This window comes from Pteronotus mesoamericanus, unplaced genomic scaffold (genome assembly GCF_021234165.1).
Source record: "Pteronotus mesoamericanus isolate MK-2021 breed Mesoamerican mustached bat unplaced genomic scaffold, CSHL_Meso_final scaffold_21, whole genome shotgun sequence".
Classification (NCBI taxonomy): domain Eukaryota; kingdom Metazoa; phylum Chordata; class Mammalia; order Chiroptera; family Mormoopidae; genus Pteronotus; species Pteronotus mesoamericanus.
Genome location: NW_026555310.1, coordinates 1,122,828 through 1,150,812, shown reverse-complemented (window position 1 = coordinate 1,150,812; position 27,985 = coordinate 1,122,828). Strand labels below are relative to the sequence as shown.

At 49.6% G+C, this 27,985-nt stretch overlaps 1 protein-coding gene across 1 annotated transcript; it reads left to right on the top strand.

Annotated features, from left to right (window-relative positions):
• Positions 1-32: 32 nt before the first annotated feature.
• Positions 33-27,241, top strand: PDE1B (phosphodiesterase 1B). The gene is made up of 16 exons (XM_054590735.1): positions 33-177; positions 265-387; positions 16,631-16,744; positions 17,665-17,847; positions 18,016-18,082; positions 18,431-18,547; positions 20,981-21,121; positions 21,516-21,616; positions 21,712-21,837; positions 21,958-22,059; positions 23,073-23,193; positions 23,520-23,601; positions 23,950-24,058; positions 24,571-24,701; positions 25,230-25,349; positions 25,878-27,241. Exons 2-15 carry the CDS (start codon positions 278-280, stop codon positions 25,331-25,333), a joined length of 1,608 nt encoding a protein of 535 aa, XP_054446710.1. The 5' UTR covers positions 33-177; positions 265-277; the 3' UTR covers positions 25,334-25,349; positions 25,878-27,241.
• Positions 27,242-27,985: the final 744 nt, after the last annotated feature.

Here is a 27,985-nt window from a genome sequence, read left to right as displayed (position 1 = left end):
GAGGAGAGACAGGAGGCGGCTCTGGCAGCGCGCGGCGGCAGCGGCGGCGCGGAGAGCTCGGACTGGGAGCCCAGAGCTCGGCTGGGCAGAGGGAGAGGAGGAGCCAGAGAAACTGCAGCTCTGCCAGCTCGGGCCGAGCCTAGAGACGTCGGCCTGGCTGGTCCACGCCAGCCGCAGGTGGGAAGGGGCTGGGATAGGGGCGAGGGTCTTTCGGTTAGGGGCTAAGGCTGAGCCTCGGTGCTGTCTCCTTCCTCTGTTCCACAGACAGAGGCTGAGCATGGAGCTGTCCCCTCGCAGCCCTCCCGAGATGCTGGAGTCCGATTGCCCGTCTCCCCTGGAGCTGAAGTCAGCCCCCAGCAAGAAGATGTGGATTAAGCTTCGGTCGCTGTGAGTCCCCGGGCACGGAGAGGGGGGGAAGGGATCTTAGGGAGCCTGGAAACGTGGAGGGGGGGTGGTGGTGGAGCTGAAGTCGGGCTGGTGGATTCTCTCTCTGGCACACATGTTGGCAGGTGAGAGGAAATAAGCTGCTTTGACACGAGTGGCCAGGCCACATGTGCAAGGCATGTGCGGAGCAGCTGGCTGTTTAGAGCAGGTTTTGGAGTTGCAAAGATAACGATGTGCCTGTGGACCCCCCGTGACACACGCAGCGTGGAGAGGCGGCACAGAATGTGCGGTGCAGTGTGGCAGGGCTGCAGACGGGCAGCATTCAGGTGCCAGGCTGACTCACACATATTCATGTGTGTGCATGAGTGTCTGTGGGTCACAGAGATGTTTGTAGAATGATTGCACACAGCTGCAGATGTAGTGCTCGGGGATAGTTGTGCCAACCTGTGGGTTATATATACCTCTGCTGGGATTGGTGGTTTCTGCCCCCTACATCCTAAATGGGCTGGGGGTGGGGGGAGTCCCATACCTGAGATGCTTATCTCTCTAGGGGCCTGGAACTCCACTGTGCCTATTAATGATGGGGGACCCTCCTGGGATCTGGAGAAGTGATGGAACCCCTATCTGGGATCTGGAGGAAGTGGCGGGGGTGGGGTGGGTAAATCCCTTACCTGGGAGCTGAGTGGTGAGGAATAATTGACAAGGGCAAGGTAACTGTCAAAGCCTTTTTGTTGCTATCGGGTATTTCAAGGATCTCCAAGCACATTTAGCCATCTTTTTTTATTGTTGCAGGATGAGGGCATGTTGGGAGGAATAAATGAGGAAAGTAAGGACTCAGGCATCCCATACTCCAGTCCCAAGGGAGGAAAGGAACTTTTCTTCTTGCTCCTCAGATGAGAGAATCTGGTCAAATACATGCCATGTACCATGTTTACCTCCCAGTCAGCTGCCAGTGGGTAATCTCTGCAGTCTGTTGATTCTTAAGCAGAGAACAAGGGAAGGTGCTCCTGTTCCTGATATGACTCCCCATGGACATAGCAAAGATGCTGTAGATGTTTAATGAGGAAATACAGGAAACATAGCCCCTAAACCCAGTTCCTACCCAGTATCCTTAAGAGTGAGCACCAAAGCTTTCCATTTCTGGCCTCTGGCAGAGAGAAAGAGAGATGGGGTAAGACGTAGATGCTTATAATAGTGTTGTTTAAAAAAACACGTCACTTGCGGCAATAAGATGATGCTTTTTTACTGGATTGGTGGGTCTGATTTATATACTAGCTGCTTAGAGAGGCCTGAGGGAGAACTGAGGCGTAGTGGTAACAAGGCTTGGAATCCAAATGTGCTTCGCGGTTCACCCCTTTTACTGCCTCCAGCCAATGCAGGTGTGGGATCTATGAAGCACAGCCTTGGAATGAGTTCTGGGATGAAGAAATGGAAAGCCAGATTGAATTGGTTTTTGTTGGGAGGAGCACTGGTTGCTTCTTGATAGAAAACTGATGCTCTGTTAATGGTAACTAAACTGGGAAGAGAGGCAGGCAAGGAAGTGATTGAAAGGCAAAGAAGGGGCCCCAGGGTTTATGAATGGGAGAATACAAGGTGTCCTGGGATGACTCCTCCAAGCTCTAGTGGTCTTCGTATGCTTCTCCTGCCTCTATTCCAGGTAACATGTCCTGCAAAAGAGCAGGTTTTGTCATACCTTTTTAAAAAAAATTATATTTTATTGATTATGCTATTACAGTTGTCCCAACTTTTCCCCCTTTGCGCCCTCTGCCCAGCCACCCCCCCACAGTCCCTCAGGCAACGCCCCCCCCCACCGTTGTCCATGTCCATGGGCCATGCATATGTGTTCTTTGGCTACTCGAGTCTTTCCTGGGTTGTGATTTCTTCCTTTGAAGTGAGAGAAGAGAATCCCCAGAGGCGGCATTGAAACCTGGGGAAAGAAGGGAGCGGAGGCCGCTTCCCCTACAAAGTATGTTAGTTGACATGTCCTTAGAGGGATGATGGTGAACAAGGATCACTAATCATATTGATTAGATTATTCTGGTCTTCACTCACTTTAGCATTCTGGACCTTAATTTAACCAGAAAAGTACCATCTCCTCATTATTAATCACCAAGATAGATTCCAAATCTCACTTTCTCAAAGCAGAGAAAGATCTTTGTGTCAAGGGAGGTCCCAAGTTGATGGCTTACTGGATTTGTCCCTATTTGAATATTGGGAGGCTTTGCCAATCAGATGAAGGGAAATAAAAGGAGTTAGGATTTCTGCTGGGTAGGAGAGAGAAAGTCCCCAACTCTCATGGTCCAGTAGTGTCTGAAGAGGTGAACAAAAAGACATTCTCTCTTTTAAATAGAAATAGAACACTCCTTCCCCGAATCCCAGTTCCACCTGTTCCCAAAAGGGCTTGTGTGGGAGGGGGTTGTTTAGGCTGGAAATGGTGAACATAATTATCTCAGGACTGAGTACAGATCAGAAATGAAGGCAGATGGAATATATATATATATATATTTATAAATAATGTATTTATAAGTATATAAAGGCTTTGATTCCCCTATTCAACACCCCCACCCCCATACTCTTCATTTCTAATCTAGGACATCTAGACTCTCTTTGGGAGGCCAGGCCTGGGTGTTTTTACCTCTGATTAAAAAGCCGTGTAATATAATTGTGCAGGGCAATTTCTTTTTGGGAAGGGCATTCAGGAATTCTGCTTCTCACACTAGCACTCTGCCAAGATAAATTCAGGAGCATATGAGCTGGAGAGTCTCTAACTGTGGGATTTCACTCTACATAGCAGGAAAATTTTCCTAACTAAGCAGACTCAAGCTGAGACAGGAGAGAGGCTGGGACAGGCAGTCTGGAGATGATGGGTTGACCAGGATGACTTTCGTCATCTCTAACTGCAAGATAAAGGACTTGACTTGCCTGTCCCCACTTCTCTGAGACCAGAGAGCTTTCAGGAGTGTGGGGGAGTGTCAGTAGGAGTAGAAGGGGTTTCTTCTGTCTTTTGGGAATCAAGAAAAACCATGAGCAGAGATTTGCTATCGTTAGCTCATTTGTTAATTCAACAACTCTTCATTGTCTCCAGCTGACCGTGTGATGTGCTGGATGCTGGGGCTATGGCGCTGGACAAAAGGAACAGTCCCTGTGCCTATGAGCTTGTAATTTTGTTTAACTCCATCAAGTGGAGGAAGTACCCTGTTCCTCATTTTAATACACCCACTCAAGTGGTAAAATTCTACCATCTACCACTCTGGTTTCTGCTTAATCTTTTCCTTTGGGGGTTACACACACACACACACACACACACACACACATCACATGATATATATGTTCTATACATATATGTATATATTACATGATATGTTTTATACACACATATACATCATATGTTTATATTATATATTTTATATTTTTTATATATATACATATATAAAAAGTGTATATATATATATTTTCCCTTTTCTTTTCCAGGATAGTACAAGCATCACTAGCATCACTCTCTTCTCTCTGCTCCAGTTTATCCTGGAATTTTACAGACAGAACTTTCCTCTTCCTTTGGGAAAGTATAGACACAGCCCCTTTCTCTTCTTCTTTCTTCATATGGTACACACTCAGGACTCTCAAGGTCTATGCTCAATGTCCTAAGCTGTGGTTCAAGGTCATTACAGCTGAGCTGGAGCAAGGACCAGTTGGGGATTATTTTTGCCTATCTTTGTTTTGTCAGAGTCTAGTGTGGTAACTAAAACATAATAAGCACTCAATAAATAAAAGAATGCACAAATGAATTAGTGATTATATGTGTACATGTCATGGAGCCCAATTCTATCTCTGATTCTGCGGTGCGTGTGTTCCTGCGTTCGGGGGGGGGGAGGGGTGGTGCGGGGAGTAGGAAATGGAGGTGGAAGAAAGGGAGACGTTGTTGTTGTTTTTGAGAAGGTGATGTTTAAAAGGTGTGGGATTTGAGTACCTAAAACAGAACCTGGGACTGAAGGAGTTACAGAGAGGATACATAAACGACATTATTTGGACATGTGAATGAGATGTATCAGAATGATTGTGAATGCCTGGCATGTATACATATGTGTTTGGGTAAAGGTTGATGTGCATGCCAGGGACAGTTTATAGAGTCAGGGCTCTCTGACGATGTCTCTTTGTCTTTATGTTTATAAATGGCACACTGATAATAAATATGTGGGGAAGGTCTGCTGAATACCTGAAATTGTTCTATCTATGAATGAGATGTATGAATGTATGTGAGTATGTGTGTAAGTAATGGGATAATATGTATGAGTGATCTTGTGTATGTGTTTGTGACGCTCACATTTTTTGACAGTTCTGGGGAGAAAAATGGGTAGGAGGAGGAAGCTGAGGGACTGGTCTGGGATTTATCCCACCATTTGTCCTTATTCTGTGTATTCTCATGAGCGATCTCCTGTGGCTCTTACCAGTTTTGAAAACCGTGCTGCCGTCCTCCTTTCCCTGCATATGGCTGTGGAGCTGCTGCGAAGATTGCAGGGCTCCCTGGACCTCGGGAGAAAAAAGGAGCATCATTTCTCCCAGGCCTTGGGGGGAATGATTTTTAGTGCCTTCCTCCCCTGATCAGCCCTTCCTTCTTTATTTCCCATCATAGCAGAGGGACTCTCTCCCCCTTAGGTTTATACCCCCCTCTCCCATCAGATGGCTTCCATCTCTCTATTTCCCCCATCAGCTTTGTCTTGAATGAGCATCCTTGGTGGTAGAGGGTGGAAAATTTCTGCACTAAGCTGAGAGGAGGTGCAAAAATAGGGGAAATCAAATTCAGAACAAAGAAAGAACTCCGTAAACTTCTGGTCAGAATAGGTGGCTGGAGGGAATCAGGGAGACATGCTGGTGGTCGTAGAAGATCATTGTGAATATTGAGAGACTTGAGTGGAATTCATGTTCCCACGCTGCATGATCTTGAAGTCACACAGCTTCTCTGAATCTCAGTTCTTCATTTGCTATCATCCATATGAAAGTGGCTTTTAAATGATACAGTCTGGAGTTCTTTTAGCATGGGAGAGTGTGCCTTGTGAAGAAGCAGGGGAATAGGAATGAAAGGGTGACCATTGGCTTGGATGGGGAGAAAGTAAAGATTCAAGAGGCAGGAATATGAATTACTTAGTAGGTTTGAGTCCTGGTGTCTGAGACATGATTCAGAAGAGTCTTATTGATGAATGGTTGTCTGGAGCCAGTGAGGCAGATGTCTGAGCTTAGAGAATAGAAGGCTGGGTGGGGTTGGAGAAGGACTGTTCCAGAAAGAGAGTGGGCCACTGAGGTCGAAAGAAAGAAAGGGTCTGACTTCTTATCATCTCTTTTCCCACCAGAAAACTAGAAGTGGATGGAGCAATTGCAGTTTTAAGACATGGTGGGTGTGGGGAGCCCAGGGGCTGCTCCTGGTGGGTTCTGTGAGCATTGGAGGAATTGTCTTCTAGCATTTATCCTAATTCCCTAGGCTCTGCATATAATATGACCACGTATGCTGCATCCTGTATTAGAGAATCTCTGAAGTCCCTTACAACCCAAATATCACTCTGCCTGCTCAGGAGCCCCAGGAGGCCGGTTGGGAAAACAGAGAGGAGATCCTCCTACATTCGTGATTGCATTTATCACCTTTGCCAGAAGGGGAGCAAAGTAGGCTGGGAAGTTACCGGACTGGAAGGCCGGGTGAAAGACTGAGTAGAAGGGAAGCCTGGATGTCTCTAGATCCTTTCTACCTACCTGCTGCCCAGGGAGTTCCTGAAATCAAAGCAGTGAGTGGTTTTCTTCCATCTTTCCTTTCTTTTTTGGGTCACTCATGAGACTGCAATGGAGGAGCCAAGACACCTTTCCTCTCTTAAGTCTTTAAAGGAATCATTGAAGATTTGTTTACTTTCTTTGCTCCCTCTGTTGTCCTCTTCTTTGATTCTTCATGCATCCTTTCCTCTGCCTGTTCTCTCCTCTGTTCACATCTTTCTCTGGTCTCTGATAGGCTTCATTTTGCTCCCTCCCCGGTCCCACTTTCTCTCTTCCCATTCCCTTTGACTTACCCTCTCACTCTCAGCTTCAGCGCTCCTGCTCCGCCCTCCCCTTGGCTAGGAGTCAGAAGGCCCCAGGGGCTCCCCCCCCCACCCCGGTGCTGTTGTGGTGATGGTGCAGGGTAAGTGTGCTGCAGGCGCCCTTTGGGGCCACCTTAGGAGCCCAGCCTCAACCCCTGCATTCTGTAGGTCCTTTCCTTTGCCTTCCCAGTGACCTCATCCTCCCAGCACCTCTGGGAAGGAAGCCAAGTAATTGCCTTTGGATCTCTGGGGGCTGATTTTTCTCAGGTACCAAAGTTGAGTAGCTATTTTCCAACTCTCTTCAGGACAGCAGCAGAGAAAGAGGGACGAAACCAGGGCAGCAGGTGGGGTGCAGGTGAGACAGCTGGGAGACTGGAAGTTGTTAGATAACGAGATTGTCCCCCTAAGGGAGGAACACTTAATAGTCCGAGAGAAGTGGGAGAGAATCCTGGGAATACTGAGTGGGGCAAAGATGCGAACTGAGGAGGAAGAAAGGCTCCTGAGAAGGGAAAAGGAGAAAACCGAGATGTTATCTGTTCAGCACAGGAAGGTGCCTAATGCCAGTGCTTTCACCTCTCTGTCTCTAACAGCATCCCCACCCCCAGTCCTGCAGCTGCTCCTCTCCCCTCAGCTCCTGCTGCATCTATGGAGCTTATCCCTGTCTGGGAAGAAAACATCAGGTTAGCCTTCTACTTCAGCATCCTGACCTGGCAGAAATCCTCTGAGGGAGTGGGAATGGGGTTTTGGTGGAGAAGCAGGCTTGGTGGGCAAAGGGCCAGGGCATATCCAGGGGGAGGTCTGGGGGCATAGGTTGGGAGAAGAGCTAGAAAGGGGGGCTTCAGGTGGTGCTGTTGGATAACAGCTAGGCTCCCAGGTCAGTTGATTCCACAGCTGCAATGAAATGGTAGATTTGCAAATAATTATGGTGGCTGCAGTGGAATGATTAGGCTGCCAGCTGGTGTCGGCATCATTTAGGTTGGGAAGGGAGCTTGGCTTCCAGGGGGCTTAGTGATTCTCTGGCAGGCGGGACCTGGGGGCTGGAGAAGTTTTTCCTTTCATTCTTATTCCTTGGCTTCCTTGCTCCCCGTTTTTATCAGTTCTTGTGTATGTAACCTGGCACTATCTCCCTGGTTCTCTCCTCTATGCCCACCTTGTTTGGAAACTTATTGGGGTCTGGGCTGAGTGATCACATGTGCCAGCAGTATTGCCAAGCTTCCTAAACCCAGATCCGCTCTCTACCAAGCAGTAGCTTTAGAAATTCCAGTCTGAAAGAAATAAAATAAGTCAAATTGTACCAGACTCACCTCCCAAAACTTCTTTGTCCTGCCTGTTCTCCTCCTTTCTGTTTTTCTTTGAGATGCCAAGAAAATTTGCTGTTGTTTTGATTGCAGCAAGATGGGTTAAAGATAGATATGCAGAAGGACTTCGTGGAAAGTTCAAGGAGGTTAGAATGTGACCTTTCTATGGTGAAGAAGAAAGCCACTGTCCTTTAAGAATCAGGTTATGGCTGAGTTGGGGGAAGCATTGATGAACTTGAACCCAGTATGAATTGAGACCCAGGCATCCTACTTTCCTAGTGTGTCCAACCCAGGTGCTGTTACAGAGGAGGAAATTGATGCCCAGAGATAGTTGGTAAGGTGAGGGGCAGGGCTGGAACCAGACCCAAATGCCGCTGATGCACTGTTTAGTGCTGTTCCTATCAACACCTGCAGTCTGTCCCTTGCCAAGTTTCCAACTCACTTTTCCATCCCAGGCTGCCTTTAACATCTGTTAGGCCCCTGGAAGCTGGGCATCTGCTAGCAACATCTGTTGGGATGTGGTTTGGAGGGCTGGTAGGGGGGTTCATGTAGAGGTGGTTAATGAGCAGAATTAAATAGAGCGGAGAGGGAGAAGAGGGGTGGATAACTGAACTGGAGAAAGAATTCTTCTGGACTGGGTCCTAGGAGCCTCCTCTCTGACTTGCTTTCCTCTGACTTTCTTGCCCACCCCTCCCAGATCCTCCCTCTCTCAAGGGCTGAAGCCTGGGGGGAGAAGAGACTCATCTGTGTGATAGGCTAGGAGCTAGGGTACTCGGTCTTTATTAGTTTGGACCAAGGCTCAGGTTGCTTAGATTGCCCTCTTCCTCCTCTGACCTGAGCTGTGCTGGGCTGTTGCTAGGAACACGTGTTAGAAAGGGCTGCTGGTCAGGAGGCAGAGGGGCCTTGCCTTCAGACACAGGCAGGGAGTGAGCTGACTCTTTTCCCTCTTCGGTGTTCCTCAGACTCTCTTCTACAGCACCTCTCAAATTTCCCTTCCTTCCTTCCATGTCCCCTAGTAATGCCTGCTCCTCTCCCTCACCTCCCTCCACTCACCTCGTTTCTGCCTTTCCCCCACTAATCCCCTGACTTCCATAGGCCCTACCCCACTCTCCCCCACCCTCCCGCCACCCAGATCCTCTGGCCAGTGCCTAGAGACTGCTGCCATGTCAACCTGAAGCCTGCCACCTCCCAGGATGGCACCCTAGCTCTGCCACTAGGGGGCTATTTTTATCTCTGGAGCCACCCCCGCCAGCGTGCTCAGCCAGCTGCAGGAATTGGGGCTGCTTATACAGCAATGGGAAGCTAGGGGAGCGAGGGGAGCACCAGTGCTTGGAGAAGGTACAGATCTGGTGGTTCTTGGCTTCTGGACCTCCATGCTCTGCATATTCCCCAGCTTCTGCTTCCACTGCCGCCTGGACCCTGTGGAATAAGGAGCCAGGGAGAAGTCCCCAACATCTGGAGTGGTGGTAGCAGGGCTTTTCCACATCATGGGTTCTGGGTACAGGTCTGGGCTTAGGGGACTTTGTTCATGTAGGACTCTTAATTAACATTTGCTGAACTAACTAAATAAAGGATTGGACTGAACAACCTTTCGTATTCATGCATCACTTTATAATTCCCAAGGTGCTCTTACATGAGTTCATTTGATCCTTGTGAGAATTCTGTGAAGCATGTATTATTTACCCATTTAACAGAAGAAGAAGCTGGAACTCAAAGTGTGTTGCCCAAGGTCACACTTAATGATAAAGTCCAGGCAAAAGAAACCTAATTTTAATTGATATCCTCTTTCTAGTGGATTCAGATAATTTCCTTGGTTCTTTCAATTTCTGAGGTTTTGGAGCCTTGCGATCAGCCAGTTAACCCCTCCTCTGTAACTTCCACCCCCATCCTATCCCCATCCCTCTCCAACTCCCCCAACCCTTGCTTACATCCCTCTTCTCTGACCAGAGGCAGTGTCTCCTATCCTTTGTCTATCCCATCTCTCAAATCCTAGCCTCCAGGGCAAGTGGGGATGGGCCAGGAGGGAGGCATTATCATTGTGCTCCTTGCTATTTTAAAACTAAATTTAAGGGCTAAATTAAAATCCATGCTGGACTCTTCATTGGAGTCATCACATTTATGCCCTGCCTACCACCTTGGGGACAGTCTCCTCAGCTTGGACAGAGGTAGAGTGTAGTGTGTGTTTATATATGTGGGTGAGTGGATATGTGTGAAATTTTTTTTTTTGCCAGAAAGAGATGGTAGTTTACTGATATCCTTCCTTATTAGGAATAATTAACAACAACAGCAACAACAACAATAATAATAATAGGCTGGGAATGAGTGATGCAGCATGTATGTATTTGGGGGTGAGGTGGTAAACAGCCATTTGTCCTGCCAGCTTTGGTTCTACTGGGCAGGAGAGTAGCGGGATGGACATCCCCTCCAAAGCTTTTCTAGTATAAGAAATCTCTGCTTTTTAGTAGGAGGATTGAGGTTAGTGCCTACACTGCAGTGAGGGCTTGGAGTCAGGAGAGCGAGGGGAGCTGGCCTGGCTTGGTGTCTGTTACTGCACTAGGCTGTGTGCAGCTGCCTCCATTCCCACCGCCATCCCTGTCCCTCCAAGCAAGCCTGTCCACAGAACAGGCCAAATGACTTGTCCCTCATCTCCCGGGTGGCAGTTGTGGGTCTCTGACTCTGGGTCCAGTCCTTTCTTTCAAGAACCACTAACCGGCTGGTGTGTGTGTGTGTGTGCTGAGAGAGAATGAGATGGGTGCAGAGGGTGTGGGTTTAGAGTCGTTCCAAACCCTGAAGCAGCCCAGCCTCATGGCTACCAGGAGTTCACTAGAAAACAACTTGTAGATATTTAACCTCTATTCCTCTCCTTGCTGTTGAGGCCCACTTTCACTTGTCCCAGTACTCAGTGGGGCTGAATAACAGCAGGCTCCCAAGCTTCATTTGTTTACAATCCTTCAAGGCTTTGGCACAGTGAGAAGGTATTTTAATTTCTCCCTGCTTTTGGGAGGTGTTGGGGGAAGACTTCCTGTCATAAAATCCTAGCTCTTGGCTTGTTTCTCCTCTTTTCTCTTTTTCCTGTCCTACTCACCCCCACTAGTTCCCTCTCCTCATTTCCATAAAACCCCAGCCCCTGGACCCCAGGTTAAGGAGATTGTAGTAGCGAAGAACCCTCTTCCCTGAATGTGCTGGGATTCACCTCCAGCTCTCACCCTTAGCCCCGCCCAGCCCCTCAGATGACCAATCGCAGCCCCAATACACTTACGTGACGTCATCTCTCAGCCAATCCGGAGGCGGACTGGGGCTGTGTGCGCACGTCTACTTCACTCTGCAGAGGCCAGCTTCTGTTGCCCAATTTGAGCAAGAGCAAAGTCTGGAGGCGGTAGAGGGGGTCCTGGTTCCACGTCTCTCCTTGGTCACCTCTCTTCTCCCTCTCTACATAGTCCAGTTATCCCCCAACCCCCGTTTTACAGATGAGAAAACTGGGACTAGGAGTGTTAACGTAAATTGCCCAACCTCTTGGTTTCTGTGAGCAAGTCCTCTGATTTTCATTCACTGCGTGGGCGTGGGGGATGGGGGCTTCCCTCCTGGTTGAAAGGGTCACAGATCCCCTGATCCGTAGCTTCAGCAAGCCACTCCCCTGCAGTTTATAATTCTCTTCCTGTCTTGCTTCCGTTTTTTTTTTTTTTTCAGGTGGGTTAAAACTCAATTGGAAGAATGGCCTCAGGAAAAGGCCCTGGGAGGGAGCTGAGTTTGGCCCCTCTGGCGGGCCTTTGCAGGGTCTCTCCCCCTCCCACTACAGACTTCTTATTAGGACAGATTCAAGATGGTTCCCAGTCTCTGCTCCCTTAAGCCTCCTACTAACCCCTTCTCCTCAAAGTGGAGCCCCTCCTCCTCAGAGCAGGGCGCTGGCCTGTGCTATTTCTGTCCTTTCTGGGATTCTTCTGAGAACAGATTCTTGTTTTCAGTCTGATTCAGATGTGAAACTTTTCCCTTGGCCTCTCACCCAGTTGCTGTGGTCTAGGTCTCTTCCTCATCACTCCCTTCTTTCTCCAGCCGGGCTCCTCCTGTTTCCCTCCACAAAGTTCCCTCTGGCGGGTTAGTCAATTCTGCTGAGACCTGGAGGAGTTAAGTCAGGGGCCCAAGTGGGATTCATTCCCATCAGGGGCTATGAGACCCTGGGGGCAGCATATTGATGCTCGAAAGTAGGAAACTTGGATTCCCATGGCAAACCCCATTCCTGTGCAGAGGAGCCACCTCCACGGTCCCATTCTCCGGTAGGCACCAGGGATATGGAAGGGAGAGGGAAAGAGGATGACAGGTTATTGTGGGTCCGCCAGCTGTAATTTGGTGGAGGGGAGGGATCAAGACTTGACATTCCCCATATCTTGTGGGGGTGTGTGTGTGCGCACGCGTGTGTACTTCTCTGTGTTTTACCCCATCCATCTTGTCCTTCATCTTATTCTCTTTCTTATCCATCTCCCTTTCCTTTTTATCACATCTTCTTGACCACGATAGAGGACTTAGCAGAGTTTTCCCCCTTTCTCTCCTTCCTGACCCCCAGCATCCTTAAGACCTCACATTCCTCTGAAATCTCATTTGGTCTTAAGAACCAAAAAGGGAAATAGGATTCCTCACAACTTTCAGCCCCTTGGTTTAAGGTTGCCCTGTGCTGAACCCCCTACTTACAGTGACCTTTTTGGGAGTGTGGGTTATGGAAGAAGTAGCAGGGGTATTTGGAAATGGCTAGATCATCAGCCATGTGGTAATCCAAGAAAGAAAAAAACCCAACCAAACAAAAAACAAAAACAACAAAAAACAAAACTGGCAGGGATTGAGGAAACTTCAGCTCTTCCTGGGGTGTTGGGATTATTACTGCCTGGCATCTTCTCTTTTAGCTGGCTGCCCAGAGCTGGAAATCACGGGGGTCTTCCAAGGGTCAGGATCTGAGGCTTTTCCCATGGGGCAGGGACTGAAAGTAAAGGAGAAAGAAGTGGCGGTAGTGAAACAGGGCTAGGGGTGGATGTGGAAGAAATGTGGGGGAAGCTTCCAGTTTCCCTTAGGTCTGGATGAGAACTGGACAGGGTTGAGCATCCTGTTATGCAGGTTAAGGGATCATTCCCTTTCTTTCTGACTTTCTGAGGATTGAATCAGAGGGATTGGATTAAAACTGATGTGGGAGTAGGGAGTAGGATTTCCTGCAGAAGAATGGTGAGCTGAGGACTTTGGGTGAGTCAGGGGACATCTTAATTCCGAAGATTTTAGAATCAGAGAGGCTGCTAGCTAGACCAGAAAGTGCCGTATTGGGACTATAGAACTTCAGGAAGATAAAGTTCAGCACTTGGATCCTTCCAGCTGCCTGAGGCCAGGCTCCCTTTCTTGGACTCCCCATTTGTCAAATATGTTCTTTAATCTTTCTTTTCCTCTCTCTCGTGGTATCTGGATTGTGTTGGGTTCAGATTTCAACAGGAGCTATTAAAGAGCTCCTGAACAAGATCTAGAAGTGGACTTGGAGGGACTTGGAGGGAGGGGTATGTTGAAAGCCAGCCCATGATCTCCATCTTCTCCCCAGGCTCTCCATCAGAGAGAAACCCTGGCTCAGAGATCTCAGCTGTGAGCTTTTGCAGATAGCTCGTCACCTAATCAACCTGCTTTCTTTCCCATTTATTTGTTTAACGAACATTTACTGAGCACGTACTATGTGCTCTGCACACAGCAACCAGGATAAACAAGTCACTGTCAGTGCCATCAAGACACTCACAGTCTACTATGGGTCGATGGACACCAATACTTCATGAAGGATGGATGACTGAGATTGAAGATGCTGTCATGGAATTGGTTCCAGCCTCCTCCAAGCTAATTACATGACTGAGTTTCCTCTGCCCAACGCCTTGGTGTTTAGGGCACAGTTAAAGCTCCAGTAGAGAGTTGTAGGCTTGCTGACCTGGCTGAAATTGACAAGTTGTGTGACCTTGAACACGTCACTCAGCCTCCTTCATCAGGTGATCATGAGGCTCAAATGAGGTTTGCAATTGTAAAGGAGAGATCGTGACCACTTTCACGTTTCCATTTCTTCTGTTAGGTGACTTTCTAATTACCAGTCTCCATCCAAACTAGGCTCACTTTTCTGGACTTGGGATAGAGAAGGCAGGTGCTGTTGTATTTGAAGGGAGTGAGCTATGAGCTGGGTAGGTTCAGCATGATGCCGGTCAGTTAATTCCAATTCAGATCACATTTATAAAGACCCATTGTATGTGCCAGGCCTTTTGCATACATTATTTCATTTAATCCTCTTATTAACAGCCCTTCACAGGTGGTTTATTATCATCTTCACTATTTTACAGATGAAGGAACTGAGGCTCTTAAAGGAACTCAAACTTTAATGTGCATGAGAATCTGGGATGTTGGTTAAATGCAGATCCCGGGACCATACCCTCAGATATTCTGGTTCATAAGTGTGCCGGGAGACCTAGAATCTAAATTTTTCACAAGTATCCCAGGTGATTCTGATGCCAGTGGTCTACAGGTCACATTTTGATAGTTACTGATTGAGAATTAGTGGCTTGCCCTGACTGGTGTGGCTCAGTGGTTTGGGCATCATCCCTCAAAACAGGAGGTTGCCAGTGTAATTCCTGGTCAGGGCACATGCATGTGTTGCAGGCCAGGATGCCCGGTTGGAGGCATGAGAGAGGCAACTGATTGATGTTTCTATCCCTCTCTCCCTTCCTTCCCTTCTCTCTAAAAATAAATAAATAAAATATTTAAAAAAAAAAAGAAAAAAAAAAGATTTAGTGACTTGCTCAAGGGCTCAGAGCCAAGAAGTGATAGGTTTGAATCCAAAATTGCTGCCTCCCAGACCTGGAGCCTTGGTTTCTGCTTTGGAAATAGGGATAGCAATTCCTTCCCGCCTCCCTCCCTCCTTCCAGGCCCATTGTGAGAACAAAATGAGATAATGTAGGAGAAAGCACTTTTACAAATGTAGAGCTGGCAGCATTGTTAGTGATTATGCGAATATATGCAAATGAGCACTCGTGGGCCTGACTGTTCACTTAGAGAGCTGGGATGCCAGTTTCAAGAGGTTGGTCGAGGAAAAACTTTGATGAAGGGCATTGGTCCCTTGTGGCAGAGTTTTTTGTTGTAAAAAGCTGACCAAAGTGGAAGATTAGGGCTAGTAGAGGAATCTAGTTGTGGGTGGGACAATAGGTCTTTCTTCCTTGGTAGTGTGTCTCTAGATTTGAGGCTCCTGGCCACAGGGACTGACCAGGAGAGGGAAGGCTGGTTTGAGCCTGGGCCCCAGGAGCAGAGTGCACCTCTTTGTTCTGCCAGGGCTGGGCGGCACCCTGGGAAATTCTGGCTCAGGCCCCCCTTTCTAGCTCACTGGCCTGGAAAGCTTTTTCTGTTGTCTAGCCTCTATTCTTCCTACCTATCTACTGAAACCCCAGCTGTGTCTGAGCTTTACTGATCCCACTGTTTGCACATGGAACGGGTGCAGCAGGAAAGCTGGAAATGGGGCTTGAAGACAGTCCACTGAGGAGGCTGCAGTGTCGCCCTCCTATATCCCCCCTTACCCTTCTGCCCCACGTGCATTCAGACATGTCTTCGGCCAGGACTGCTGGTCCCTGAGGTAAGAGTTGGCCTGTGATGCTTCCTGGAGCTGGCTATTTTGGGTACCCCTATTCCAAAGCTGCTGAGACCCTGGGATTCTAGAGCTGCTTCTGTTCAGGAATGCCATTGTTCTTCTCCCTTGGCATCCCTGGGAATTGATGCTAATTTCAGCCTCTGGTCCCTGACTCATTCTCTTCTCCTCCCTGACTCAGAGGGTGACCTTGGGTTTCTGCAGCCCCTCTGGGGGGGGGAGTTGTAATGGCCACCATCTCACCCCCATCTAGGTGCAGTGGGGGCATAGCTGGGGGGAAGAGCGAGAGGGGAGTGTTTAATTGCTTTCTTTAACATCACCATCTAAAGTCAGAAAGCATTGTTTGCTTTGCACCTGCTTGGGCTGGACTCCTCAGACTTCTAAGAAGCCTCCCAGTTAATCACCACCCCCCAGAATTCATGAGTGCAAACTATGGGGAGTTGTCCCTGCAGGGAACACATTCAGTAAGTGAGACCCCTGCCCCACCCCCGCCCCACCCTGCTTTGGCTCTGGGGGAAGCTGCTGCAGGGCTGAGGTAGGGAATGGGCACAGTCACCCTTTGCCAGAGGTTCTCTCTGATACTGGGTAGGCAGGGGTTAATCCTGCTTTTTCCTGGTTGATGGATTCTCGAATCATAATCCATTAGCTCTGCCTGGATGGAGCGAGGCCAGGCGAAAGCATTCAGATTGCTCTTTGTTCTGTGTCTTTGCCATCTCTGCCAGGGACAGAGGGGCTGTGGACCTGGACTTCCCTCCCCACCATGACTGAGAGACATAATGAAAGAATCTTGGGTACTGATTTTGATTGCTGTTGATCCCAGAGCCCTCTCTCCTGGGGGAAATAAGCAGTTCCAGCTCTTGGTTTTTCAGACTATGAAAGAGACCATCCCCAAAACATCACCCCAGGGGCCAGTACCTGTCTAATTCTGCTGAGCCCCAGGTGATATTATAAATAAGAATGTTCAGGAAACACTGACCAAAGGGAAGAATTAAGAGGTCAGAGGTGGATGGGGACAGTGGAGTTAGGTAAAGCCTGGTATTCAACTTGGGCAGGGACGGGGTAGATAAATTTAATATAGGCAATGACAGTAGCCTGAGGTGAAAAACATTAGCTGCTATTAGTCTTACTGTTAGAATGATTAATGATTTATGGAAGATTGAAGCTATTTCTCTAAAACACATCCTATGAGAAGGTATCCTGTCCTAGGCAGCAGTGCCTAAGCAGGATGTCTCTCGCCCCCCCCGCCCCCAACCCCTTTCCAGGCTACGCTACATGGTGAAGCAGTTGGATAATGGGGAGGTCAACATTGAGGAGCTGAAGAAGAACCTGGAGTACACAGCTTCCCTGCTGGAGGCTGTCTATATAGATGAGACTCGGTGAGAGTGGTGGCAGTGGTGACGCTGGGCAGCGGGGAGAGACCTACCCACAGAGGAGAAAGATACCAGATAGACACGGTAACCCAGGGACTGGGAGTCAGACAGAGCCAGAGGTAGAGATGCGGACAGGGCCAGAGCAGGAAGGAGGAGTGGGATGGGCAGAGAGGAAGGGGTATAGGTAGGAATATCAGCAGAGACAAAGAGGCACAGGGACAGACACGGTTGTAGAGACAAAGGCAAACACAGGTGTCAAAAAGGAGAGGAGACTGTTACCTTAAAGCTCATCTAGTCCCAACCTTCTTCTCAGTGCAGAATCCCTCCAGACCTATACGGCCCTATATGGGAGCTATTGGTCTTGTGTGGCTCCCAGGGCTTGAAATGTGGCAACTGTGAACTGAGACGTGTATGTATTTGTAAAATATATGTTGGATGTCCAAGACTTAGAAAAAAGAATGTAAAATATCTCATCGATATATGATTCCATATTGAAATGATAATATTTTGAGTGTAATAGGTTAAAGAAAATTAATCATTGAAATGAATTTCACCTGTTTCTTTTTACCTCTTTAACGTGGCTGCTGGAAAATTTAAAGTTACTTAGATGTGGCTTGCATTTTATTTCTGCTGGACACTGCTGCTGATCCATAGCACCCTTGATGGGTGGTGTTCCAGTGTCTGCTTGAACACTTCCAGAGTAGTGTTGCTCATTACCTCATGTAGTGACCTGTTTTATGACTGTGGGGACATGAGACAGAAAAACAGAAATAAAAAGACATAGTGAGAGAAAGGCAAGGGAGGGTCAGAGAAGGGAGAGAGCTGGCCAGAGAGTTACTGAGGTGTGGGGTGTGGCTGGGCCCAGGAGCTGTGGGTTGTGGAAGCACTTGTTGTCTTTCCTCTGTGCCGCCCCTTCTGGGCCTCAGGCAAATCTTGGACACAGAGGACGAGCTTCAGGAGCTCCGGTCAGATGCTGTGCCTTCAGAGGTGCGGGACTGGCTGGCCTCCACCTTCACCCAGCAGGCCCGAGCCAAAGGCCGCCGAGCAGAGGAGAAGCCCAAGTTCCGCAGCATCGTGCACGCTGTGCAGGCTGGGATCTTCGTGGAACGGTGAGGCTTTCCCACACTCGGCCTCCCTCTGCCTCTAGTCTCATCCCTCATTCCCAGCTACCCTGGTCTTCCAGGCCCCACCAGTGGTATTGGCCCCACATATCCACCTGATCAGACCCTACTCTGCAGACCTTCCTACCTGGGCATCTTTTCACTATTTTTCCTTAGGATGTTCCGGAGAACGTACACCTCTGTGGGGCCCACCTATTCCACTGCTGTCCTCAACTGTCTCAAGGTGATTCCTGGGTTTATGGGAAAAAGGAAAAGGTTGGGGGATGAAAATAGCCATTGAGACTTTTGGACCCTGTTTATGGGGTGATTTTTGCCTTCCCTTTTAACCACTGTTGTCATGTTCCTCAAAACAACTTTTGCCCACTCTAGAGGCAAATGCCTGCCTTTTTGTCTGTCTAATACTGAGCGATATTCAGGAAGAAAGAAGCCCATTTCATCACCTCTTTGTTTACCTGCTTCCCAAGATTCTGTAATCATTGGGAAGTCCTCCTTGAAGTCTAACTGTAACCCTTGTTGCTGCTTGGATGCTCCCCTTGGAAACCTCTCTGCCTAGCCTGTTGTTTCTTCACAGAACCTGGACCTCTGGTGCTTTGATGTCTTTTCCTTGAACCGGGCAGCAGATGACCACGCTCTGAGGACCATTGTTTTTGAGTTGCTGACTCGGCATAACCTCATCAGTCGCTTTAAGGTTGGGCAGTATCCTATCCCTGCCTTTGAGCATGATTCTCCACTACCATCACTTCTGTTCTAGAAGATTCCCAACAAGTAGATTCCACAGGCTCCCTCACTTACTGTCACCATCAGGGCAGCCTCCTCATGCCCATCCCAGTCTAGCCTTTCTTTCACTTGCTGCAGTCCCAGCCTCTGATCTTATTTTGCTTCCTAGGCTAAGATTCTAGGTCTGTAACTGTCTAGCCTAGGACTCTGTCCTCTCTCCCTTTGCTTTTTCCCCTAATTTGACCTCTCCAGGCTGGCTCGATGTTTACCTCTCCATTTCAGCTGTCCTGTCTCCTGCCTGTGGACACAAGAGGCCTATGGTCCAGATGCTGTCAGTCCTTTGGGACTACTGTGTCTCTATGTGTTTGGGGTGGGGGAGGAAGGGAATACAATTGGTCATCATACCTTGACTGGTATGGCTCAGTGGACTGAGCACTGGCCTGTGAATCAAAGGGTCGCTGGTTCGATTCCCAGTCAGGGCACATGCCTGGGTTGCAGGCCAGGCCTGTAGCAGGGGGTGCGCGAAATGCAACCACACATTGATATTTCTCTCCCTCTCTTTCTCCCACCCTTCCCCTCTGTCTATAAATAAATAAATAAAATCTTAAAAAAGAAATTGGCCACCACCCCCTCCTCCCTGCCCCCACGCTCATGTCTGTCCAAGGAAATTTGTGGAGAGGATCAGCTCTTGGCAGGGCTGGGGAGGACTGTACAAGGGAAGGGAGGGTATGTGAACTCCATTTGCTTTTCAGCTTGGCTGGCCAGGAAGAATATAGGATTAAAGTCCTCTCCAGATCCTGTGCCAGGAAGGAATTTCTTTTGGGAATTCAGGCTGGAAAAAACCATTTCCATGTGGAAAAACCACAGTTGGAAGTAGAGGGTGAAGGGGGGTTGAAGAGTTGCAGTGGGGACTTAAGCAGGGATAGGTTGGCAGTAGATATTAGAGCAGAAGAAACTGGGTTCTGAGGGGTCCATGGCAGCTGGGGGGGGCAGGGCGTCAAAGGAGTCCAGTTGAAGGGGCCCCTCCCGAGGGCTTTGGAGGATTATCCTGCCATCCTGTGTCTCCATTTCACGATATCAGACCAATAGTGCATGTAAGCCTTTCCTCTGCCCTGACTCCTCCTTCTACAATAACTCCCAAGGGGGTTTCCAGATCTTTCCTGAGATGCTCAGTTGGGATTTTCTCTGGGCAGGGAACAGCAGGGTCCTCTTTTTCCTAAGACTTTTCCTAGCTCATGTTTCTTCAAACTGGTTCTTAGACATACTCCAGGAAACAGCTTTTCTTTAAACTCTGCTTCTTGCATGGAAGGACTGGTTTTGGGGGGACCCTAGGAGTAATAACATCAGGTTAGGATTGGCCCAGCCCCAGTCTGCCTTGCTCCAAGACAAAGAGAGAGGGCGCTTAGTGCTTTGGTGTTCACTCATAGTACAGTCCACAGCTGGAGCCATCCTTCTCAAATTCCACATTCCCTTCCTGGGCACCCAGTTCCTCTCCTGCTCCATCATTTCCCTTCCCTTCCTTTCCCTTCCTTTCCCTTCCCTTCCCTTCCCTTCCCTCCAGGGATGCCATGGCAACGCAAAAGCAAGGGCAGTTGTCATGGAAACAGTCCTCTAAAATTTCCTGAATTTGGGGCACAGCCCTCTAGGGGTGGGGGTGGGGGATATTAGGGTCTGACTGATGAGTGGCACATCTTCTGTGTCTCATTGCTACTGCTCATCTCTACAGAAGCTTCCCTGGGTCTTGCTCTCCTCCCAGCCTCCAGGGACAGGTGCAGACACCAGCCCTGCCCTCCAGGAGCCTTGAACCTTTGAAGGAGGCACACATACCCCAAGAGCATATGCAGGACAGAGACAGAAATGAGTAGCTGGATAAAGCTCTGGCTCCTGGTGCTTGTGTGTATGTGTGTGTGTGGTGGGGGTGGGGAGGAGGCTTCTTAGGGGAAGAAGGATCCTTTTATTATCTTAGCCGTTTCTGTACTTCTGAGCCCTTCTCCATGATATTGGATTGGGTTGGGGTGGGGTGGTTGGAAGGTAGGAGGGAAACTGTCTTTCCTTTTCTTAAAAATCTCTAGGGAAATAATAATAATTATAGCTACTCTTTAGAGAGCACTTACTAAGTGCCTTGTACTTATCTCATTAAATTCAAGGTAGGAGGTGGTATCTTCATTCTGCAATTAAGTATCTGAGGTACGGGGAGGCACGTGATATACCCAAGGTTGCACAGCCAGCAGGTGGTGGAGCCAGGATGTGAGCCTAGGTTCACCTGACTGCTGAGCCAGCGCTCTCCCCTTAAGCCATGCCGCCTCCTAAAGAAAGATGGCATTGCTGATGACAGGCCTGGGCCTCCTGCCATTCCTGCAGAAGCATTCCTCCATGTATCTCTATTTCCTCCCTCCTACTGCAGATTCCCACGGTATTTTTGATGACTTTCCTGGATGCTTTGGAGACAGGCTATGGGAAGTACAAGAACCCTTACCACAACCAGATCCATGCAGCTGACGTCACCCAGACAGTTCATTGCTTCTTGCTTCGCACAGGGATGGTGGTAGGTGTCCTGGAGATCTCTCTTCTGTGATGCAGGGTTTATGGCTGCATAATCGGACATGTAGGCTATACTCCAAATTCCCTTCTTCCTCTCTTTGGTTCCTCTCCTTTGGCATCTCACAGCCTTCAGAGTCAAATTGGACTTACTCTAGAGAATTCCTGGGTGGACCATAATTTCATGGGACGTGTGCCAGGATGCAGTGGGAATGTCGCAGGTTGGGATGGAGGAGGGTCTTTGGCCATTCCAGGAGCTGAGAAACCTGGCTGCATTAGCTTAAGAGCTGGCCTTGAAGAATGGAAGGGATGGCCTGAGCGGTCTAGCCTGTATGTGGAGGTCTTTGGGCAGTGACCCACAGAGCGTTGGCCCCTTCTCATCCTTTGTCTCTTTCTCCCAGCACTGCCTGTCAGAGATCGAGATCTTGGCCATCATCTTTGCAGCAGCCATCCACGACTATGAGCACACAGGCACTACCAACAGCTTCCACATCCAGACCAAGTGAGGGGGGCGGGGATGTGGCAGACCAGGAGTGGACATGGGGAGGTTGCCTGAATTTGCACTTACAGCGGGCTGAATCCCCTTTGGCTTTGCAGGTCAGAATGTGCCATCCTGTACAATGATCGCTCAGTGCTGGAGAATCACCACATCAGCTCTGTGTTCCGAATGATGCAGGATGACGAGATGAACATTTTCATCAACCTCACCAAGGATGAGTTTGTGTGAGCAGAAGCCAAGAGTGGGCATCCTGAAGAGACCCCCTCACCCCAACCCTCTCTTTCTACCTCCTGGACCTCCTGTCAACAGTGCGGCTGATCACTTTTTTGCTTCTGTTTATTCAGAGAGCTACGGGCCCTGGTCATTGAGATGGTGTTGGCCACAGACATGTCCTGCCACTTCCAGCAAGTGAAATCCATGAAGACAGCCTTGCAGCAGCTGGAGAGGTGGCATCTGGTGGGGTGTGGCCGGGGCTAGGCCAGAGCGAGGGGAGTGTGCATTGCGGGGCATACACATGGGTAACCGGTGTGCCAGGTCTTTACCTGGATGTACAAGCCCTCCTGGCGCCAGATAGCTGATCGTATCTGTGTGTGTGTGTGTGCACGCACATGGCCCTGGGTTTATGTACAGCCCAGGCAGCTGGTCTACTGGAGAGCACTTTGGGCTGAGAGTCTGAGATGGATGTTGTCATCTCAGCTTCAGGACAGGTTTACTCCGGAATGTTGGGAAAATCATTCAGCCCTCTGGACTCATTCCTTTAGCTGTGAAACGTGAAAATGGTGTGCCTCCTTCCTTAACAGCTTGCCACCAGTTCCAACTCCAAGAAGCCTATTGAGAGTCATGTGAGGTTAAAGACAAAAACCCAGAACAAAAGCCATAATTACATATAATGTTGCTTAAAAGTGGGAGTACCTAAATGTGTGGGAGTATCTAAATGTGTAAGAGAGAACGGACTCTGTGTGTGTCCTGAAGGTGTGTGTTGATGTGTCTATGTGTGAGAGCGTGTGCAGTGTCAGAGCATATCATTGTTGGAAAATAATAATTACAATAATTACAGATAACATCTACTGAGTACTACGTATGTGCCAGATACTCTTCTAAATACTTCAGTGTTGTATGTCATTTAATTTTCAGAACAATTCTACATGGCAGATTCTGCCATTATTTCCACTTAGGATTGAGGGAAATGAAATACGGCAAATTTAGTAACTTGCTCTGTGTCACACAGCTAGTGTGTGATAGCTATAGTGGGGATTGAACCCAGACCTATGATTCTAAGAGCCTGGGCTGCTTGCTATATGTATGTAGTTGTGTGTGTTCATGTGTGTGTAGCCTCAGAGGGTGTTTGAAGTTGCCTGAGAGAATCTGAGAGAAGGCATGGGATGGGAAATTAGAAATGGTCCAGGTTTCCTTTTCCTAAAAGATCAATCTCCCTTCTCTTGCTATCTGCTTCAACCAGGATTGACAAGTCCAAGGCCCTGTCTCTGCTGCTGCACGCTGCAGATATCAGCCACCCAACCAAGCAGTGGTCAGTTCACAGCCGCTGGACCAAGGCTCTCATGGAGGAATTCTTCCGCCAGGTAGCATGGCATCTTTGCCCAGCTGCTGCCCGTGGGCCCTTCTGCCCCCTTAGTTCTCCACGTTTTCCATACTCCTACTCCAGATCTTCATTCAGCTACCTGCAGCTTCTGACTTGACCCCCAAACCCGTGGGATAAAATGTCATCGCCCTAAAAGCTGAACAATAGTTAACAACAGGTGCACCCTATTTGCATACCACTCATTTCCAGGCGATAGGCAAAGAAATTCCTTTTCTCCCACAACAACCTCCTGCCGCCCACAGCTTCCCTCTGCATCTGGTGTTCTGAGGTACCCTCTCCAGCCTCCCCCCGTGTCTTCTCCCCCAGGGTGACAAGGAGGCAGAGCTGGGTCTGCCCTTTTCTCCCCTGTGTGATCGCACTTCCACTCTCGTGGCACAGTCCCAGATTGGTGAGTGTCCTTTCCTGCAGGGAGGGGAGGATTGGGAAGGGAAAAGAATGCTGTTTTGGCCTGGGCCAGGACTGGACCAAGTCCCCAGCCCTCAAAACTATCCTTCCTACAGAGGCAAGGCTGCTGTGCGAGAGCGTGGGGTCCTGGGGTGGAGGGCCTGGGGGTGCGATGGTGGCAAGGAGTTCTCTGGGGTCATGAAGACATCACTGCAAACGCTGCCTCCACTGGGAACTTTTCAGCCACAGGTTATGCTGTTTTATATGCAGACGGGTCACAGTCATGCCAGCCATATCCACTTCCCAGCCCTCTGGGTAAGACACCTTTACGGTGTTACCCCCCTCACTGCAGGTTTTATTGACTTCATTGTGGAGCCCACATTCTCTGTGCTGACCGATGTGGCTGAGAAGAGTGTCCAGCCCCTGGTGGATGAGGACTCCAAGTCAAAAAATCAGCCCAGGTGAGGATGACTGGCATAGCCAGGTCTCCTGGTTCTGGGGGAGGAAAGGTAGGCTCACAGACAGGTCCAACTCACAAGGAGGAGGTGCAGCCATGGTGGGGGTGGTGGAGAAGCAGGCTCCTCCAAAACATGGGAGCCCCTCTGCAGTGTATCACATGGGGCGGAAGGGACCATGGGACCAGAAGCATGTGACTTGCACCTGTGTTTCTCTCCACCGTGTTTTTGTCTCTTCCATTAGCTCTTTTATTGCCTTTCTGCTAATCTTGTTATTTTCCTTCTAGTAAGAGGGAAGCTGTGGAAAGGGAGGGGTGAAATCAGGGAGGGGTGAAATCTGGGAGGAGAGGGACAGGGACTTGGAGAGTACCTAGCAGAGGGAAAAGAGAAGGAAGAGGCTCCCTAAGCCTCCTCCTGGTGCTCCACCCCCTCCACCCAGAGGGTTGTGAAGGTGGTTCTGGAGTGGGCTGGGTCTCACCTCTGGAGTTGTGTGTGTGGTGGGGGGGGCCTGCTTCTAGCTTCCAGTGGCGCCAGCCTTCTCTGGATGTGGAAGTAGGAGACCCCAACCCTGATGTGATCAGCTTCCGCTCCACCTGGACCAAATACATTCAGGAGAACAAGCAGAAATGGAAGGAACAGGCAGCGAGTGGTGGGTACCATTGTGGGGAATGAAGCCTTGGGAGGAGGGTGGCTAATGGAGTAGGAGCAGATCCATTTTCCTTCAGCTCCTGGAGCAGCCCTTTGACTCCTAGAGTTGGGAACGGAGCTGATCAGACTGAAGTTAGATCACAGGAAAGACTGACTAGCTGCTTGGCCTAGACTATTCTAGAATGAGGGATGGAGAGAGAACAGAGACAACCATATTTCACAACTCCAGGGGCCCTATGCACATTGTGGTGTGACCAGGAGCGCCCTTCACAGCGTGCTCCTGTGGATTTGGCTCAGTTGGTGGCTCTGTCTGGGAAATCTCTTCCTTCGTGTGGGAACTGAGGATTGTGAATTTTAGCAAGGCTGGGGAGGCTCTCCCCAAGTGGGCAAAGTGGGCAGGGGTTGAATATAGCTCAGCCTGAAGGCAGGAGGATGCTCGAGAATCCCTTACTTTTCTCCACGTACTCCTTGGGTTGTGTGGAAAACTACTTCTTGGTCTGGTACCTACTTCCTTCATGCCCTTCTGCAGGCATCACCAACCAGATGTCTATTGATGAGCTGTCTCCCTCTGAGGAGGAGGCCCCACCCTCCCCTGCCAAAGATGAACACAACCAGAATGGGAATCTGGACTAGCCTGGGGCTGGCCCAGGTGAGCTTGTCATGGTGGAGTGGGGAGGGTCTTGATGTTGGGCAGGAAGTAGGGAGAATTGTGTGTCCAACATGGCATTTTGAAGACTCTCTGGAGTTCAGTGGATGTGAGGTTCTTTCGGTCTCCTTCCAGGCAACAAAGTGGAGGAGTGAACACATAGAACTGATTCAGGGCATGAGAGGGAAGCAGATAAATACTTCCAGCTCTTCTATGCCATTCCCTGCAGTTGAAAGCAGGTAGCTCATTAGAGCAGGGTGGGTCCTGAGCAAGGGTACAGCCATCCTGTGTAGCACCTTTGTGAGGGTTTGGGAAAAGGAACTAGCCTGGGTACAAGGCTCTATGAGGTCAGTTGGCATGACTTCAATGGCAGCTCCTGCTTATACTTTGGCTGGGCACCCTTCTGCAGGGCATGTTTTTATACAACTATATGTGGACTGAGTAGGGTTCTGAGTGGGACTTGGAGAAGGTAAGTCAGGCTGGAGGTAAAGGCAAAGATCAAAGCACTGAGATTTCTCCCTCTTTCCCCAGGTCCTCATTAAGTCCAAAATGTTTGATGTCATCAGCACCATCCATCGGGACTGGCTCCCCCATCTGCTCCAAGGCAGCATGGAGGTCGAGGAACAGACAACCCACCCGAAGGCCAAATGCCAGAGATTGTGGGGTTGGGGGACGGCCCCTCCCCACCCGATATCCATTGGGTCGCACTTTAATCTCCCGGCAGCAAGACTGGGGAACTTCAGGCTCCCAATGGTCACTGTGCCCAAGCCCCTGCCTCTGGACTCCCCCTACGGCCAGATGGCTGTGTGGGAAAGGGGAGCTTTCTGGAGGCTTCCCAGGGCCTGTGGGGAGGGTCAGAGATGCCAGCCCCTGGGCCCTCCCCCATCCTTTTTGCCTCCAAGTTTCTAAGCAATACATTTTGGGGGTTCCCTCAGCCCCCCACCCCAGATCTTAGCTGGAAGGTCTGGGTCCCCCTTTTCCTCCCCTGGGAGGGGCTGGAATAGGATAGAAAGCTGGGGGGTTTTAGAGCCCTATATATGGGGAGGGGAGAGGGCTCCTTCAGGGCATGGTATCTTTCTGGGGCCTGGGAACGAGGGGACAGCCTCTTTACCCCAGACCTGCGCTGCTTCAGCCCCGTCCCCAGCTCAACCCCTTGCAGTCTTGCCTCTCTCCCATTCTGTAATGGCAACTGGAGAAGAGGACCAGGGGATGAGAGGAGGTCTTTCCTGGGGTGCTCAAGAGCTTGGGACGGGGTCTGGGCCCCTGGGGCTTGCCATCTGCTATGGCTGATGCCTGAGCCCTTTGCCTCCTTCCTTTCCCCTGGGGCTGAGAGGCTCCCATCCGACCAATGTCTGTAAAGTGCTTTGACTCTCCCCAACAAAGCACCTTCAGGATGCACCTTATGAGCACAGGCAGGAGAGAAGGTGGGTCAGGGTCAAGGGTACATGGTGGGGGTGAGATATAATCCAGTAATACTGTGTTACCCACAGAGTATCCGTCCGCTCTCACCCTCCACCACCCACCCACCTTCTGGCACCAAGAGGCCCCTCCTCTGGGACAAGTGGGGAGTGGCGGGTAGAAGGCAGATGGGAGGGGCTCAGGGCTGCTGCTGTCCTGTAGTCTGAAGAGCCCAGCCAGGCCCCCTGCCCCTTCCTTTCCTCAGGCTCCTCTTGCCCCACCTTGTCCCAGGAAAGGCTCAAGACCAGGTGACTTCCCTTCTCCTTTCTTGTGAATACCAACCATGCATTTGTACAGTGGGTCCTGTTCATGTGAAGTCCATATCCATGGTCTCTTAGACCTGCCACCCTGCCACCTGTCCCTCCTACCCCACCCTGAGTGGGGCAGAAATGCATGTGACTTACCCCTGCCCTTGGTCTCCCAGAACCCTGCTATAGTCAGAGATCAATAAAGAAGGGAGACCAGGCGTTGCTGTGTTTAGTGTTCACTGAGTGGAAGTCCACTGCGTATCTTCTCATACATTGTCTCTTTTAAGCTCGGTAAAACCCTGGTGTGGTCGGTGTTCCCCCCGTTATTTTTATATATATATATATATATATATATATATATATATATATATATATATATATATATGACAAGCTTAGGCCCAGAGAGGTGAGGTCTTGCCTGGGGGCGTAGAGTAGGGAGGGCAGATGTGGGACCTTACATTTCTGAGTGTAAGTGCACACTTACACTTACGCTCTCTTTTCTCCATCAAACTGCTTCTTAAGTAAGGAGTGGGGAAGCTTTCCTTCCTTCCCTCTCCCTGTCACTAACTGGAAAAATCAAAGCTGTGGGCAGGAGAGGCCTGGCTATGGGGTCTGAGGAAGTTCCTTCACCTTTGCTTGGCTTTTGTCTCTTACCCTGGCTCCTTGTGTCTAGGACAAGGAGAGGTGACCTGCCCTGTTCCCAGCAAGGGCCTCTTAGTTAATAGCCATTGTGATCTCAATACATCTTTGCTAATGGGTTGGAATAGGGGTGGTGGTCTCCTCAGAGGTGGAGGAGAGAACACATCCTGAAGTTTGGGAATCACTGGAGCTTGGAGGGCAGACAAGGAAGCATCCCCCAAACACACCACCACCTTTCCCATGGGCCGTGCCAGGGTGCAGTTCCCCCTTTTGTCCAGCAGATGGTGCCCACAG